The sequence below is a fragment of the Nyctereutes procyonoides genome, unplaced genomic scaffold (assembly GCF_905146905.1).
Source record: "Nyctereutes procyonoides isolate TBG_1078 unplaced genomic scaffold, NYPRO_anot_genome, whole genome shotgun sequence".
In the NCBI taxonomy this organism is placed as follows: domain Eukaryota; kingdom Metazoa; phylum Chordata; class Mammalia; order Carnivora; family Canidae; genus Nyctereutes; species Nyctereutes procyonoides.
In genome coordinates this window covers 22,551,764-22,570,719 of record NW_026575122.1, presented here as the reverse complement: position 1 = coordinate 22,570,719, position 18,956 = coordinate 22,551,764, and the positions used below count along the sequence as shown (strand labels likewise).

The 18,956-nt window shown below is 41.3% G+C and overlaps 1 protein-coding gene across 1 annotated transcript in view; it reads right to left on the bottom strand.

Annotated features, from left to right (window-relative positions):
* The window catches only part of PAH (phenylalanine hydroxylase), a 73,807-nt gene that overhangs the window by 6,052 nt on the left and 48,799 nt on the right, over positions 1–18,956 (bottom strand). The window contains exons 5-11 of the mRNA XM_055336510.1: positions 17,306–17,373; positions 12,602–12,798; positions 10,293–10,428; positions 9,151–9,220; positions 3,663–3,719; positions 1,704–1,799; positions 1,109–1,242 (exon numbers count right to left, since the gene is read on the bottom strand). Coding sequence (XP_055192485.1) covers positions 1,109–1,242; positions 1,704–1,799; positions 3,663–3,719; positions 9,151–9,220; positions 10,293–10,428; positions 12,602–12,798; positions 17,306–17,373 — 758 coding nt within the window. The remainder of the gene's footprint in view (positions 1–1,108; positions 1,243–1,703; positions 1,800–3,662; positions 3,720–9,150; positions 9,221–10,292; positions 10,429–12,601; positions 12,799–17,305; positions 17,374–18,956) is intronic.

Below are 18,956 nucleotides of genomic sequence, written 5' to 3'. Positions count from 1 at the left end.
ATAAAAGGGTCCCAGGAATGGCAGGGAGGGATCATTAGGATTAGAGGAAGGTTAGGCTCCCAGTAAGGGGTGGATATTCAGGAATTAACTAGAAATAAGTAACTAAGAGAACTTGAAGGCCCTGGAGAGATACGAGAGAGTCATCGTAGGCCCAACCATGTGGACCTGTGGGCCAGCTTTTACACTCCATCACCAAAGCACAGTGCAGTGGAAGCTGGCACACCCAACTTCATGGGGTTGCAGAAACATACATATATAAATGTACATAATGTTTATAAACATATAAACATATATGTATATATATGAAATATATATATGAAATGGGGTTCATGGGGTTGCAGAAACATATATATGTATATATGCTGAGCCCTCTCAGCTCAGAGGGGAGAATGGGAGTCCTGCTACCTTTCCATCTCCATAAGCCTTTTGTTGAATTGCCTCTGAGATTGATGATTTGCCTATTGCTTATTGCATGCTCACTATATATTGGGCAAAAAACAGCCTGGGAAAAAAACAGGAAAAGAGAAAAGACAAAAATTCCTACACAAATGGAGCTTAAGTCATATACTATATTCAGCATTAGCAGGTACTAAGGAGAAAAATAAATTGCAGAAGTGGGTAAGGAGTATGGGGTGGGACTGGGTAGGGGTTTTAAACAAATTGGTTAGAGAAAGACACACAGAGAAGGTTACATGGGGGTGAATATTTGAAGGAGTTGGCATGGTGAATGATGCAGGAGAATAAAGAGAACTAAGGATTCCCCCAGGTTAGAAGATTCCTAGGAATGAGTTGTTGGGGGCCTTCTGTGGCTACTGTGTACACAGGAGAGTTCAGTGCCTGGACTTGGCAGCTGGACTAAAGCATAGATCCAGTGGCAGGGTTGTCTGCAGGGGTCAATATGTTCAGACAATAATCTGTGATATGGGGTCCTATTAAAGAACCCCTCCCAAACAGAGAATGGAAAGGGACAGGGGTTGGGAAGCTCTGCCTGCTGCACACCATTGCTATAAGCATTGGAGTCCACTCTCCTGGACAACCACTCACAGAAGCATGAGGCCAGATCCAGAGGACCCAAGAGTTTCTGACCCCATCTTGGTCACCACCTCACCTTACTTTCTCCTTTGCATCATTAAAACTCTCAGCCACGTAATACAGGGGCTGGAACTCTGTGACAGTGTACTCCTGGATGGCTGTCTTCTCCAGCTCCAGGGGGAGAAGCTTTGGCTTGTCAGACAAGCAGTACTGCAGGGCAGCAAGTGCAAAGTTTTCACAGTTAAATCAGGGTCAAGTGTTTCTGCTACCTCTCCATAGGCTATTTGTATACCTTCTTCCATCTTGTCCCGATTCTTTCCACATCCCAACCCAAATTCAGTAAACTAAATTTCCCTATACTAGATCCTACCCTTCATGGCCCATCTAAAGTCTCCAGTCCAGATAGAAGGGAGTAAATCCCTCTAGCCATTTTCATGTGAGGTGATCAGTAGAGATGTGAGGGCCAACCATATGTATTTGCATACATCTGTATGCAGAGCTCAGCCTTTTGGGGGTCAGGAAGCCCTTCTGCTTTGTAGACCCATAGACTTGCAGCTCAATTTCTACATCTAACACCCAAAGTCATGAACAAATCATAGCTGCTAAGATACCAATCACTTGAGGATTAACCCCTGGGTTGAATCTCAAAATGGGTATAAATGGGGTCATACCTGTAATTCACCAAAAGATGATAGGAGTCCAGCACCATATGCTTTTATGGAGTCTCCTTGTTTGCAGAGGCCAAATTCCACAGTAAACCAGTAAATCTGGAATGGAAAGTGAAGTTGAGAGCACACTCCAAGGAAGGGAAGGGTAGCAGATGCCTCAAGGCTAAGGACAGGCACTACCCAGCTCTGTTCTCTGAATCACCATGACCTGGGGTCACTTCTCCATGTCCTATGTCTTACTCTGCCCAGTCACTGGTTGAATCCAGAGTTGGCTGAATGTAAGATGTGATACGAAGCAGAGAAGAAGTATCGAGAACTCCTCAAGAAGATATCCCAATGGGTAACCCTATATGACAGGAACTCCTCAACTCCTTTTGCTTTCTTCTCTGTGGCATTAACTAAAATGAGATGTCCCCTTTAGTTGGTCAGACTTACTGTGCAATCCCATAAAATTCAGTCATGGGAGGTAGGAGATCACTACCTAGTGATAAAATCATTGAGGGCATCCTGCCATCCATGCTAAAACTTGGGGGGTTTCTGATGTACTGCCAACAACTGCACTTATCCTCCTCGAATAGCCAAGTCCTTTTCTTTAAACAGCTCCCAGGGCAACATATCCTAGATGCCTGGCCTGGGGAAGATGATTCTGTAATCCAGGCATAATCCTACTGACCAGGGCCAAGAGAAACTTTGGTGTCAATTAGCTGCTGGAGACAGTTATAGTTTCGGAGAATTAGAGATGGGTTACTAGCTAAGTCTGTTTATTGCACTAGATAATGTTAAATCTGAGAAACCTCTCAGCTTAGTCAGCCTGACCTCACATACAGATGATGTGTTTTCAGCCCAGAGAGGTCAAGCAACATGCACCCAGTTACACAGCAGATCAAAGAGCAAGAACCTAGAACTGTTCCCAACCCAGTGGATCAATAGGAAAAAAATTTTTTTGGATAATTTTTTGAGAAGTTAGGTTGGCAATGACTACTCTTATCATTGTCACAGCAGGTGACATGATGCTATGAGTTTTGAGTTTATTTTCTTCCTACAAGTGAGCGTTTATATTAAGCTTCTCAACTTCTTTAAAAGCTGCTTCTCACATGGAATCTGATATTTAAAAATTCATGTTCACACACACACTTAACTCTTCAGAATCTTATGATATACTTTTTCCAGAACATAAACTAATGTAATCATTTTTAAAGATGAGGAAGCAGAAGTCACTTGCTCAGGATATCAGAGCGCTGGTCAGTGAGAGAGAAACTTCTGGGAGTTTTTGCCCTTCTGATAAACCGAATTCATAAACTTCTAAACTGACACATATTAATGATAAATTTAAATTTGTATTCATTTGTGTTCCCTAGTTCCCTTACAAAGCTTTAATTTTCATCTTCTAGGCTGAGCAAATTATGGGAAACATGGCTCAGATGCTGGGGAGGGACGAACTCAAGTTGGAAGAGAGTCTGTAGGAAGAAAACCCCCTCCTGTGCAGAGTAGCTGATTCCATGCTTCACTGGATGAGAGTCATCATATTCACTGGGGAGAAGGAAGTGTTTGATAAGATGAGGAAAGCCACCTCCATTTCTACCCGTCTAATAAAGGAAAGATTCCCAACGCTGGCTCCAGCACAAAGATAGAGAGTAAATATTTCCTCTTCACAGCCATGAATCCACACCCCCACACCCCACACCACACACACTTTATGCCCAAAGGTTCTCTAGGGCTATCATTACAGCCTATTGGTGTTGAACTTACTTTTTAAATTACATGTAAACTTTGCATGCAGTTGATTTCAAACTCAGAACATTAAGGAAATTATATACATTTCACTTGTGTAAATGTAAGTCAGCACATTCTGATATTTTCCCCCCAGTGACCTGGCTTTCAGAGGGAGGATCAAGGCTGTGAAAACCTGAGTGCTATAGCCTATTGCATTCTCACTATCCGCCAGGGGCAGAAAGGACTTACTGTGGCGAGTTTCTCAATATACTCATCAGGTGCACCAAGAGAAGCAAGGCCAATTTCCTGTAATTGTAGAGAAACAGAGTCATTGGCATGGCTGGGTCTTCCTAACTTCAAACTTCACCCTCAGCTCCAACCTTCTGCTTGACCATAGGAAGGGGATGAGTAACTAGATGTCTTCAGAAGGGCCCAGAGAGACCCTGATTGTTCTGTTAAGTCTTCCCTAGCCACACATCATAGAATTATAGATCTCCAGAGCAGAAAACCTTACTTCATCACTTGTATTTTTTTTTTGTATTTACAAATAAGAAAACTGAGGCACAGAGAAGGGAGGTGACCCACTGAAGGTCACACAGTAGGTTGTGTCTAAAACTCCATTCCTTGCCTCGGTCTCCATCGAAAGATGAATGGATAAAGAAGATATGGTCTATGTATACAATGGAATATTGTTCAGCCATTAGAAACGACAAATACCCACCATTTGCTTCGATGTGGATGGAACTGGAAGGTATTATGCTGAGTGAAATAAGTCAATTGGAGAAGGACAAACGTTATATGGTCTCATTCATTTGGGGAATATAAAAAAATAGTAGAAGGGAATAAAGGGGAAAGGAGAAAAAATGAGTGGGAAATATCAGAAAGGGAGACAGAACATGAAAGACTCCTAACTCTGGGGAACGAATTAGGAGTAGTGGAAGGGGAGGTGGGCGGGGGTGGGGGTGACTGGGTGACGGGCACTGAGGGGGGCACTTGATGGGATGAGCACTGGGTATTATGCTATATGTTGGCAAATTGAACTCCAATAAAAAAAAATAAATAAAACTCCATTCCTTGATTCCAGCTCAGTGATTATTTTCCCAAAGCTCAAGAGGAACATTCCTGGAATACAAGATGAGTGCCTTAATCATGTATCTTGAAGACACCACAGGAGAAATGCTGACAAATGCTTGCCATACATACTTCCAGATAAATACTAGCTGGAGAGTATGAAATGCTATGGACCACTTCTCATTACAGCTCCAATTATAGAATTCCCCTAGTGGTCTCTTTGTCTTTGTCCTTTTTACAAATTTTCTCCAGCCTGCCTTGTATCAGACAGAGTGTATATATACAAATGAACATATTTTCCTTCCCTACTATGTACATTGATTCATTCCAAAATGCTTATTGAATGCCTTTTATGTAGTTGGCAGTGTACAAAGTCAATAAAGATCCTGGACCTCACTCATGGTGTTTACATTTAAGTGGGGGGAGGCAGACAATAAATAATAAGCATATTAGGTATATTAGGAGAAATAAGTTGTTTGGAAAGAAGAAACAAAAGAAGAAAGGGACAGGGGGAGTGGGAGTGCCAGGAGAATGGGGGAGGAGGGACTGAAATTTGAAAAAGATTTCAGAGCAAGTATCATCGAGAAGATGATATTTGACCAAAGAGTTGATGGAAGCAAGGTTGTTGGCTCTACTGACACCTGAGGGAAGAGCATCATACAGATCACATGTACAGCCAGTAAAACAGCTCTCTAAGTAGGAGAAATGTCAGTAAGTTCAAATAACAGGAAGGGACCAGTAAGGGTAGAACAGAATAAGAGTGGGGAGAGTGGCAGGTTCTATCAAAGAGGGACCTGAGGAGAAAGAGGGGGAGCTTTTAGATGGGAGATCTTTATAGCAGTAGAAGGGAGAATATGGAATTCATTCTGATTTGGGAGGGGCTGGAGTAGGCGCATTCCTTTGTCTTAAAGCCAAATGCTGCTCCCACAGATCTTTCTCTAGTGTTATTCAGAACTAATTTCCATGAGATGATGACAGAAGCCATACCTCTTTGGTGAGACTGACCTGCCTCAGGGTGGGAGATGGGAGGGCAGGGTAAAAGAAGGTTCAGACAGAGATTTAAGATGGCTTCTTCTGAGAACTTGGAAGGTCTTCTTCCCCCAAGATGAACTAAGCTATAATGTAGAGCCTTCATAAACATGGGATAGGACGAGGACCGAACTAGCGGTGGGGGTGTGCTTAGCTTTGATCCAGATAGATTGGGTTTAATAGTGTTAAGTGGCACAACCATGTAAAAGTGATACTACAATTTCTGTTTATCTCTAATGGGCCTCTAGCTGGACTTTGAGTTTGGTTGGGGTCAAAGCCAGTTGGTATTTCAGTTGAATTCGTTCTGATGCTTGACTCTCCTGTCCCCTTATCCGTTGGAGCTCTACTTCTAAAGATCATATGCCATCTATTACTTGTCTCAATTCACAATTAAGAGTATGCTATAAGGGAAGATTATCAATATTTTGTGTGGCAAGAAAAGCCACTGTGATTTTGTCTTTGCACTTTGGTTGCTTAAATCTTCCTATGGAACATAGCCACATCTAGATAAATATGAACTTTTTCCTTTATTAAAATTATTTCCCAATGTCTATAAAGATACTTTCTGCCATGGGATGTTTTTGAACCATAGTGACCTTTGTCTGTAAAACACATACTTGGAATACTATTTGGAAAAAAGTAAATAGTTTTTTCAAAGGGGGAAAAAAAGAGGGATCTGGAGTTTAGTCCTATAGAACCTTTTTTGGCTATTTTAAGGTTTAGGATTTTCCTTTCAGTGAAATGGGAGCCACTGCAAGGTTTTGAGCAAAGAAGCGGCAAGATCTGATTTATGTCATCCAAGATTTACTCTGGCTGCTATGTGAGAAGACGGTGTAGGGGATCAAGAGTAGAGGCATATAGACCAGTTAGGAGGCCCCTTCAGTCCCACGGTGAGAAACAATAGTGGCTGAGAACAGTTTGGTAACAGTGGATGTTGATGGACAATGGTCCAATTCTACACATATTTTGAAGGAAAAACACATACAACTTTCAGAAAGATTGGTTAGAGGTATTGGAGAGAGAAAGAAGTAAAACATGTCCTCTAAGTGCTTTTGTTTTGAACAACTGAAAGGATGGAGTTACCATGAACTAACATAGAGAAGACTATGGTTGGAGAAGGTTTTAACAGGAAGATCAGGAATTCAGTTTTGGACAGTATGACCACAGATGGCTAATAGACATTCAAGTGGAGAGATTGAGTCGGTGGTTGGATACATGAGTTTGAGTTTGGGGACTGAAGTCTGGGCTGAAGATACAAATGTTTTTGTCATCAGGATAGAGAGGACATTTAACACCATGAGTTTAGGTGAGATAATCAAAGGAATTGGTATAGACAGAGAAGGACAAAGAATTGGGCTTACTTTGAAGCAAGAGGCCACATGGTCTTCATCTCTGTATCCCTCTCTGGGCCAAACCCTGGCCCATATTACATGCTGAGAAAATGCTGAGTTAAAGTGCATTAAATTCAGATGACCTGGCTCTCCTCTCTTGCCCCTCCTGTCATCTCTGCTCCATCCATCCTGTCCAGGCATACCAGAGTCTAACAAAAGCCATTGAAACAGTGCTCTGTTTTCATGGTCACCATTCTTTTTGTTTGTTTGTTTAAGAAAGTAATTCTTTTAAGATTTTACTTATTTATCTGAGAGAGAGAGAGACAGAGAGCACAAGCAGTGGGAAGAGCAGAAGGAGGGGGAGAAGCAGGCTCCCCGTTGAGCACTGGGAGCCCAATGCAGTGTTTGATCCTAGGACCTTGGATCATGACCTGAGCCGAAAGCAGACAATCAGTTGAGCTGCCCAGATGCCCCTCACGGTCACCACGCTTTGTGAGCCCAAAGCTTGCCTAAAATAAGGGGTCTAAAGACTTCCCTGTGCTTCATCCCCATTCCATCTTGCACTCTAGTAGGAAGCAAGTCCTCCTTTTAGGTTCAGAAAACAATGTGCTCAGGGAACTTTCAAAATGACACCCTGCCTTGGGACCGTCCAGGTGTAAGTTGGAAGGATGTGACACTACTGGGCCAGTAGCATCTATCTGTTGACTCAGATAATTGTCCATTCCTCTGGGGGCCCATCCAAATGGAAATGGCTTAAGGAGGACAGTCACTTAGCCTCTGACTGAGCAAAATAGCTCCTGGTAGTGAGAATAAAAAGTTCCTATTCTCTAAGAAAAAGACTAATTATTCTTTGACCATAGGAACAAATCCCAGTTCCAAGCAATCAGTGACATCTTGACAGCAGGAACCATGCTTCTGAAAGTCAAGTCAGCCAGTCAACAACAGCCTCTGCCCAATGGTGACACTTCTGAGTTAAAATTCAGCCAATCCCCAAGCACTCCACTTGTAAAACTCCAACAATATCTGAACACCACAGTTCCCCAAACCTCACATAAAAGCAAGTTTTCTTTGTTTGGAGAGATTGTGTGGAATTCTCCCTTACATAGTAGGCATTTAGTTAATTCATCTTTTTTTGTTTGTTTCAGATATTAAGTGGTAGTCTCTTTAATCAACAATGAAAATATTTATTTCTTCTAGCTGAGGGAAATGGCTTATAAAATTCACATACAATCCCATTACTCTGAAATTCATATTTGGTCCAATATTTGCTTATACTCATTCCATCAGATTTTTAACCTTCCCTATGAGGAAGAAGATTGATAGTTAAAGCTTTGTATTAATTCTCATTTGTGGAGACTGAGGCACACAGGTCATACAGCTGGTTGGTGACATGGTGTGATGTGTGGGTGCATCATTAAATTTTCCCATAATCCCAGCTACCCAACCATGATTTAGCCTTTCAGTGCCCTGAAGGAATTATTAGGATTCTTTCTTTCATGTAAAAAGCTCACTATTATGGTAGATGAATCAAGGCCTAGCTTGTTGCTTTGATGGTAATGTCATCTTGTTGAGTCCCACCCCAAGTCCTCATCTTGTTATTGACATCCTGGGCTGATGCAACATGCTTATTATTCCCCATGAGAAATAAAAATTAAATTAAAACAATAGTGTAGTGCTGTTCTTTTCTTATTCTAGAAGGGGGCAACAGTCAGTCAGAGAAGAAAATTTACCTTTATTTGGCACTTTATGTGCCAGGTTCATTAGGAAGAGATCTTTTCTGATTTGTAGTTATAAACTTTGTGGACAGGAAGAAAAACAACTACTTCATCAGTTTTTGCCAGCTGTGAGTTAGGCTATTGGCATTGGACTCTCAGCAAATAATTATCTTCTTTAATTGAAGCATATAAGAATGACTGCCTGACAAGGTAGGAAGTGGCAAGTCCCAAAATTGGAGAAGACAGGTGCCAGGAGAACTTGGAAGAAGATAAAGTTACTTCCATGTGGGGATCAAGCAGGCATTCATGGATGAAAAGGCTCTTAAACTAAGCCTGGTAGGACAAGTGAGATTAGCAAATTCAACAGCACATATGTAATTCAGAGGATGAGTGATTCACCGACCCCATGCTGTGGTCCCTGGACTGAGAACCTCCATGGGACCATATGCCCATCCCAGTGGGATCACAAAACTGTATCTGGTTTCCACTCTTGCTCAGGACACAAGGGCCCCTCCATGGGTTCAATTCATTTGAGCAATCCAGGTCTCAATCCTATGATTAATTAAAAGGCCAAAATGATCCATTCCTTACCTGGGAAAACTGGGCAAAGCTACGATCTGAAAACAAGGGCACGTGTCCCAACAGCTCATGGCAGATGTCACTGAAAGAAATAAAGCATAGAGCTTGAAAGTAATTAGGGTTATAAGCCAAGCCAGACTCGGTCTTTCTACATGAGAAATGGGCAGGTAGAAAGCAAGTATGCTGTTTATGATCTCACTCCCACTCATAGTGGTGTACAAAGTTTGGGATCAGATGAGGTAACATACAAAAGAAAAGGAAGAAGGGGAAATAAAAGTAAGAGGCAAGTCAGGGAACAACAACCAAGGGGTCTTAGGCACATGCTCAGTGGGGTGCAGAACAGAAGAGCCAATATTCCTATGGACCTCCTCCCATACACCTGAGCAAACTGTGGACCACGAACGCTTTCCACCCTAAGTCTTCATCTTGTTATTGACATCCTGGGTAGATGCAACTTGCTTAATTATTCCTCATGAGAAATAAAAATTAAATTTAAACAATAGTGCTGTTCTTTTCTTATTCTAGAAGGGGGCAACAGTCAGTCAGCAAAGAAAATTTACATTTATTTGACACTTTATGTGCCAGGTTCATTGGGAAGAGATCTTTTCTGATTTGTAGTTATAAACCTTGTGGACAGGAAAAAAAACATTTGGGGCATCCTACTGATGTTTTGTATAGATTGCTTAAGTTCTATTTTATTAAGAAGATGGCTAAATCCCAAAGTCAGGGGCACAGTGGTCAGCCATTCTCTACCTCGAGATAAGACACATCTAGACATAAAAAGATGAGAATCAACTAGATGTATATTCTGGATGTATTGAGATAGTTTGGCCACCACTTGTTCTTGTTCACATTTGGATCATCATAGTTTTGACTCCTACAATCCCTTTGGCGTTTGAATGTTATCTCATATCCCCATGACCAGGGAGGATCTGAATGGGTGGTTCACAAGATGCCCAAATCACCAATCAATATGATCTATTTGGACAGAGAAAATACCCAGGAGAGATGATCTCTCTCTTTGTGCTACCACCAAACCATTCAGAAAACTAGTCCTGTGGATCAGCCATCCATGAATGCAAACATCATTCCTGGAGTGACAAGCAATGCTGCTTACTGTGATTGGATACTGGTAACAGGAGAATAATACTCACGGTTCAGGTGTATACATAGGTTTGGACCCATGTCTGATGTATTGAGTGCAGTGGAAGACTCGGAAAGCCAAGCCACCCAAGAAATCCCGAGAGGAAAGCAGGCCAGCCACAGGTCGGAGGCGGAATCCAGTGCAAGCTGGGATGCAGAGAAAGAAAATTCAAAGCCCATCATGGCAGAGCCCAGAGGCTCCTGGATACCTATGGGTAAGGAAGCAATGCTCCCAGCTGTCTAGCAGCATCAGTGTTGATGCCAGGTAGATTTGGCTTCACATCTCTGCCCCTACACTTTGTGGCTGGGCAATTTGAGTCAAGTAACTTCATTTCTCTGAGCCTCATTTCCTCCTCTGAAAAATGTGAATAGATATTTACTAGGGTTATTTCAGGAATCAAGTGAGCTAATAAAGTGCTTAGCACAGAGCCTTAGCACATTGGAGACATTTAACAAATTTAGCTTTCATTAATGTTTATTAAGATGAAATATGTATTCCTTATTTCTCAAGTATCTAGACTGGGGAGGGAATTTTCATTCCTCTTCCAGAAGGGAAGAGTACGAAAGGAACACTTCCAGCTTCTCTACTGCCCCTCACACACTACACTCAAGAAAGAGCAGGAACTTCTGTGATTGGAACATGTGGGAAAAGAAAAGGAATATTCTCAGTTTGACCTCTTTGGCCCTTTCTCCCCTGACTGTCTTCCCACAGAAGAGCACAGAGAGCATTCTGGTCTCCTTTGGGCCATGCAACAGAATTTACACTTCAACAGTGAATTGGCAGGAAAGTTTATGTAATTCAGAGGTGAAGCATTAGAAATTCCATTTTGTTTGTATATCCATACTACATTCTCCAAGTAGCTTTTAGAAGTAATAAAGTTGACATGTTGATCCTCTCTCTGGCTCCTATATCTGTCTGTCAATTTGTTTCAAACTTGGAAGGAGAATAATAATCACAGTGATGATGGTGATGATGATGATGATGATGAAGAAGAAGATAGCTAACACTGTATACTGCCCACCATATGTCATACATTGTTCTTGGAACTTTATAAATACTAACCAATTCTCCTAATAACCCTATAAGTTATAGGCTCGTAGTCTTTCCTCTTTACAGATGGGGAAGCTAAGACACAGAGAAGTTAAATTTCTTGTCCAAGGTTACAACTATGATCAATCTGGCTTCAAAATCTATCCTCTTAATTACTTCTCCATAACTCCCCAGCTGCTAGTATCACCATTTTATTGTCTCACTGTTGGCCATGGAAACATGGATAATCAGCCAGAGAATGTCTTTAGGACCTCCTTGCCCCTCTTCCTATGTTCTCTGGAACTTCAGACTGAAATTCACCCTGCTTGACCTCTTGTTCCCTTCTTTATCTGATAACTAGAGACTATCTAAATAGAAGGGACCCAAAAGGTCACCTAGCCCATCCCCAAACTATCCCAGCCTCCACTTTCCTCCCTGCCACGGAATTTCCCTGGCTCTTTGCTCCAGAGCTGGCTACATACCATCTCCACATAGCTCGGAGGCATAGAAACTTTTTCATTTCTGTAAACCTGTGGTCTATCTTCCCACTTTCTCTCATTCTACCTGGCACATACTGGGCATTTAATATGTGTTAGCTGATAGTTTTATTTTGGTTTTGTTTCATTAATGCTTCCTGGTAGAGAGGAAAATACTTAACTCACTTGGAAATAATATGCAGAGGTCAGTCATCCCAATAATGTATTTCCCCACAGAGCTACTCAGATTCCAATCAGTCCAGATTCACTGAGCACCTACTGTATATGTAGCACTATGCTGGGTGTTTTCAACTGCAATGTATTATTTTATTCCCACAGTTTCCCCAAGAGATAGTCTCTATTTGACAGATGACAAAACTGAGGCAAGTCCTCCTCCACTGGAGACAGTTAAAGCAAGAGTCATACCAGTTGAATGCACAGACTTAGAGCACAGGGCTTTCAGCATTGCCACAGAGAGTACATTTCTTACACAAATGCACATAGCAACCATCTCACAACACAGCGGGAACTACTAGTAGAGCCCCTCCTGGGCACCTGGTGCTGTGAGTACAGGAAAAAGTGCTTTTCAGAGACATGGATATGGGAAAATCTACACATGATGCCTTGTCTTGGATGATGCCTTCCACAAAAAGTGGAAGATAATGGTGAGGCAAGACACAAGAGTGAACTTTGTTTTTCTGAGAAGCAACTTGCATGTATTATTTACCACAAATATACTCACACTGGCCTCAATTTACTTTCTTCCCTTTCCCCTCCCTTTTCCTCCTCACTTTTGTTCCTGAAGTAGACTTACTCTGCAGAAATTGAGAAACCTCTTCCAACTGGGGGATGTTATCTTCACGGAAGCCACAGTATTTTTCCAGAAGTGGGAAGATATGATTGTGCTCGTAGCAAGCGTGGGTTTTATACAAGGACTTCAGGGTTCTGAATACTGTCCCCCATGTTTTCTTTTCTTCCTCAGTGTATTCCACTTGAGGGATGGGCTGCCCACTGCAATACAGGTATGAAATATCTGACCTCAGTAGGGCAAGTGTAAAGAAGAGGAAGGAGTATTAGCAGAGAGAGATAGGTTCAGGGTCTGTGAGCTACTGCCACCCGGACTACAGGGGATTTCAAAAGTTATCTGTAAGAGGAAAAGTCTACTTCATAATATAGGAAACATTCATACAATTTGGTTAAAGCAATGATACAAGCTCTCAACTCACCAACCACACCAAGAAGATCTCTGCCTCACTTTTGGAAATCACTTGGACTTTCAGCTCTCCCAGTTTTCCAATTTTTACCAGGGTGGAAGTTTGCTTAACTGCAGGGACCCGGCAGGTAACACGAATTGGTAAATTAGTAGGTATGGACAATAAGATGGTGAAGCCAAGACAACTGAAGAATGCATCCTGTTTCTAAATAAAGGCATCCAAGTTCAAGTAAAGCAATGTCCTGGTTTCTATTGTGTCAACTAACATAATTATATCTTGGGGGGTAAAGTGAATTTAATATGTAGACTGTGAGTTTGAGACCCTTGCTTAGTGAGCATGGCTAGATTTGCTATTTCTGACCTTAGGAAGCTATAAAGGTATTTAAACACATGCTAGGTGTAAGATCCGCCTACGTAGCATCTTCTGCTATGACACATAGAACTACAGGAACCTGGTTCAAGTCTATGTTGGATCCTGCCCCAGAGATCCTGAATCTGTTGGGGAGGGAAAGCCAAGGCATCTGGATTCCAATAAGCTCCCAGGGGACAGAGTATAGTTTGAGAGTCATTAGTTCAAAGGGTATTTTTGAAAAACATTTTACTGTGTTCTCAACAGTAAAAACAAATGGAAATCAAACAAAGCCTGACTTTAAAAACCAATCACTGTTCTTTGCACTGTAGGCCTATTTCCTAACAGGGTACACAATGTCTGGGACAAGGCAGAGCTGTTTACTTCAAAATTATGGATCATCTTCAGGTCCCAAAGTAGGTTTCTCCTGCCCTTTCAAAGTTGTAGCTCATCCAAGGGCATTAACACAGTCACTGTATGTTCCACAGAAAGGTAGGCAGGGATTAGGGGTGAAAGATTTTTGCTTAAGAATTGGAAGCAGGATAATCTCAGAAGACCCTATAATGGCCACTAGGGATTGTGAAGAGCACATCAGGTAAGCCCCTGCCTGAGGATGCACCATTATTTTAGGGCTAAGTGCTAATGGAAGTAAAAAGCAGGCTTTGATGATGAACAGGGATGGGTTCACTAGTTGGTTCTGACAGTGCCTAGCTGAATAGCCTCTAGAAACTTTTAAAAAGATTTTATTTATTTATTTATTTATTTATTTATTTATTTATTTATTTATTTATAAGAGACACACATAGAGGGAGAAAGAGACAGAGATACAAGCAGAGGGAGAAGCAGGATCTCTGCAGGGAGCTAACAAGCCCCCTCCTCTCATTTACTACCTCCATTCTCTTTGGCTATAAACTCCAACTCAATCTTTAATCTCAGCCTAAAGGTTACTTCTTGCTGACCCATTCATTCAGTCTACATTTAAACTCCTAATGATATGGCCTCATGACACCCAAGTTTTGACTTCGGTAATACCTATCACATTTATTGTCATTAAAAGTGTCGGCACTTTTGTCATTGTCTTCCTCAGTATTCCCCCGGAGGACGTGGACCCTGTTTGTCTTACTTTTGGGATAGGCTCTGGAACTTAGTAGATATGTTTTATCACTTGATCAATATCCTGTGATTCTATGACTCATGAAGCATGAGTTTATGCTTTATTCCCTTTGTGGAATAATGATTAGGAAAGCCCCAGAGATCTGAATGTGGGGGCTATTGGCAGAAGCCAAGGAAGAAGGCCACAGTTCAGTCCTGAAAGACATTACATTTTCTGGGGTGGGATGAACAAGCCAGGGAGAACTGAGAAGAAGCCCCAGAAGTCAAGGAGGGAAACCAGTGGAGAGTGGGGAAAACATTCGATTCTCATTGTATGTGATAGTTATCCTACATATAGTCATCATGAATTCTGAACACTAAACCACTGGTCCAAAAGGAAACACAGGACTAGGGTCCCATGAGCTTCTGGTCCCATTTTTATCAACTGATAATACTGAACCTTGTTTTGTGTGACCTTTATATAAAGAAATCTTGTTTAATATATATGGTTGATTCATCAACATTGAACTCAACAGCATGGTAACTCATGTCTGCACGAAGCTTACCCAACACACACATTTTCTTCAAAAGGCACATCCCAGCCATCTTGCACTTCGAAACCCCACACAGCACTTTATTTACCATGGTGTTGGGGGGCCATTTTAAATGTTAAAATTATCAACAAAAAGTACAAAAATTTGGCAAACGTGACTCTAAATAGATCTCAAAAGGTAGTTATTTATAGTATAAGAGCTGAAATAAGAAGGTGGTGTCACCTTGTTCGACCTGGAAACTTGTGTATCAGGCAAGCAACTCAAATTTTTCCCCATTCTGTGCATGTCTGGGAATAATTGCAGAAGTGCCACAAGTATCGACTTGGAGGTCTCAAATAAATGTAAGCAAATAATTCTTTTCTTAAAAAAAGATTTTATTTATTTATTCATAGACACACAGAGAGAGAGAAAGAGAGAGGCAGAGACACAGGCAGAGGGAGAAGCAGGCCCCATGCAAGGAGGCTGACAGGGGACTCAGTCCCGGGTCTCCAGGATCACACCCTAGGCTGAAGGCAGTGCTAAACTGCTGAGCCACCTGGGCTGCCCTAAGCAAATAATTCTTGAATAATGGGAATTCACTGTGCCAGATACTGAGCTAAGAAACTATTTTAAAGAAGAAAGGGATGGTAAACAGCATCACAAATTTTAAAAAGAGGAACTAAAATGAGTTCTGAAATAGGCTCTGAATTTGAGAACAAATTCACCCCTACTAATCACATGGCCTTGGCCACATCACTTAACCATCTGAGATTCAACTGTAAAAATCAAGAAACTGACTAGATCTCTAAATTTCCTCAGAGAGCCAGCCACAGATGGTTCCATCCACAGATGGTTCTCAATAATCAATTTAACTTACTTGATAAACATCCAGGATGGTGAGGCATTCAATCAAGTCCATGATTCTTCATTAGGTTTAACATTTTTTATGGAAAAGAAGCTAGGGGATCAGTTTCTTCCTTCAAATCCTGACAGCTAAGCAGTAAATGAATGTACTTCCTAAGAAGCCCCGGGCTTATATGAAAAATGTGATCTCCTGACTGAGAATCCCAGCACTCAGTGAAGTGGATGAGTTTGCTTTGGAGTTGAAGAAACCTGAGTTCAAAACTGGACAATGCCACCTACGAATTATATGATCTCTGCAAGTTACTCAGCTGCATTAAACACTAGTTTTCCAATCTGAAACATAAGGAGTTATTATGAATTCTAAATGAAATAATGAAATCATGTAAGCAAAGCATTTAGCTAAGCCTCAGACATAGCAAGGAGATCATAAATACAATTTACTTATTGATTACCTGAAAAAGGATTCCTGTCTACACCTGATTTGATGGTGTCCACCCGACCATGCTAAAGCAAAGACAGGGACAGGGCGGGTTGCCATATTCCATGATTCTTGCTTGTTATAAGCCAAGGCCCAAAGGCACCTAGATTTAACCAAGGTCAGCACAGTTCTGAATTTTTCCACTGTTGGGAGTCATTCAGAGAAGGAAATTGTCTTACTTTCTCTGGAGGTCTTTCCATCTGGAAGATAACTTTGTACCCAGTAAAAAGAACCCTACCCTCTTCCTTATCTTCCCCATAGTCTATCAAAGCTATTCAAGTACCATTCCCTCAGGGCTCTGGTCAACTTTTAAGTCTCTTCTTGAACCTGTCTTTTCTCATGTCCTTAACTCAGGAATGGAGCTCAGGCCTCAAACACCATGTTTCCCATGGTGGCATTTCTGTAGTCCCTGAGGACTCAAAATAGCAAAAACAGTTCTCTTCCCAAATGATATCCTTGATATTTGCATTTTCCTTTGGCTAAAATAGGGTAGAATCCCAGACGAGAAAAAAAAAAAAAAAAAAAAAAAGGAACTCATCCAAAAATTATCCTACACAGCTGGGTCATATAAAAGTAGAACACTGAGGCAAGGCTTATCTGAAACATCAAATGATTCATTCATTATTTCGGTAAAGCAGCCAATTCCTCCTTGAATGCAAATGATTCTCTTTTTCCTTTCCCCCTGTTTAATGTGGAGAATACCAGAGGCTGTTTTATTCAAGGCTGAGGCCTTTTATAATTACGTCAGACATTAGTGCCTAAGGACGGGACAAAGCTGAGAAGAGGGCTGGGCCCCAGCGCAGTGGGTAATTTTGTTTTGTCTACCAGCATTTAAAAAAAAAAAAGTGTTATTAAAGGGAAGGTTTAAACACACACACACACACAGAAGGCAGGACTCTATGCTAGTATTCTCCAAACTCGGATGAGGAAAAGGTAAGCTAGGTGTGTGCTTCTTCGCTTTTCCCCCAGACAAAGCAGAGCTGACTTACTGTCGGTAGTTGTAGGCGATGTCAGCAAACTGCTTTCGTCTTGCTCGATACACAGGATCTTTAAAACCCTAGGAGAAAGAAGATGTTTAATTTCTCAAGGCTTGAGCAGGGACATCCAGCATATTTATGCACGATTCGAATGGGGGCTTGTGAGCCCTGACAGTCTAGCTCTCCTTCCTCAGATTTACATTCTGAAAATAAAGCTTCAGTGAAACAAAGGGTAAGCTCTCCCACTGGGTATTATGGATGGCACAGCATTAGCAACACCTTCAACTCAGTAGGCCTCTCTGCTGTGGAACTTCAAAGTGCAAACAGTGTACAGATTTAAAAAAAAAAAACCCTCATCTATAGCATTTCTAACTCACAAACTTGCTAAATTAGGCCCTTAGTAGGATAAACGTTCATGATGAAAATATACAATATCTACTAAATTCCTTTTTTTTTTTTTGAAGGTATGGAACAGATAACATCTCTCTTTATTTCAGCTCTTCTGCTTGAACTTTTTTTTTTTATAAATTAATTTTTATTGGTGTTCAATTTACCAACATACAGAATAACACCCAGTGCTCATCCCGTCAAGTGTCCCCCTCCGTGCCCGTCACCCATTCACCCCCACCCCCCGCCCTCCCCCCTTCTACTAAATTCCTAACGAGTGGTATGTGTCTAGCACTGCTTCCTGACTTCTTAATAAACAAACAAATACACACTTGCTGCTATTGTAATTTTTTAAAATACTATTCATTGAGTGCTTACTATGTGCCTGTCTGTGTGGGCTAGGGACTTATTTTATTTATAAGTCTCACAAAAAACCTGTACGGTTGATCGGTATGATTATCCCCATCCTTCTCAAATCAACAGTGACCCAGGGAAAGAGGAGTCAAGCGAAGATGAAGAGAGGGTTTGAATCACCCAGTTTCATGCTCTTTTCACTACAATTCAATAATTGTCAAACTTTACACCATGGCAGGGGCTCAATCAATAGAGATGATGATGATCACTTCTCTGAGGCTAACCTGCAGGTCGCCTTTCCCCAACAGTTCATTAGCAGCATATTTCTAAACAGTGAAAAGAAGCCAACAGTGCCTTTCAGTGTGAGTGCAACATATCCCTTAGTCGGAAGGGAGCCTAACTGAGTAAAAGGGCATTTCCCCTGCACTTTCTTCTAGGAGTTCTATGGTTTAAGGTCTTGCATTTAAGTCTTTAATGCATTTCAAGTTGATTTTTGTGAATGCTATAAGATAGGCATCTAATTTCATTCTTTTGCATGTGAATGTCCAGTTTTCCCAACTCCATTTATTGAAGAGATATCATCGTTTCCCCATTGAGTATTCTTGGCTACCTTGCCAAATATTGACTGCATACACATGGGTTTATATCTGGGCTCTTGATTCTGTTCTATTGGTTGGTCTGTTTTGTTTTATGCCAGTACCACACTGTTTTGATTTCCATGGTTTTGTAATACGATTTGCAATTAGGAAATGTGATACTTCTGCCTTTGTTCTTCTTTTCAAGATTACTTCTTGACATTGTTTTTGGCAATGATTTTTATGGATATGACACCAAAAGCACAAGCAACAAAAAGCAAAAGTAAACAAGCAGGACTATATTAAACTAAATGTTTTGGCATAGCAAAATAAACAACCAACAAAAT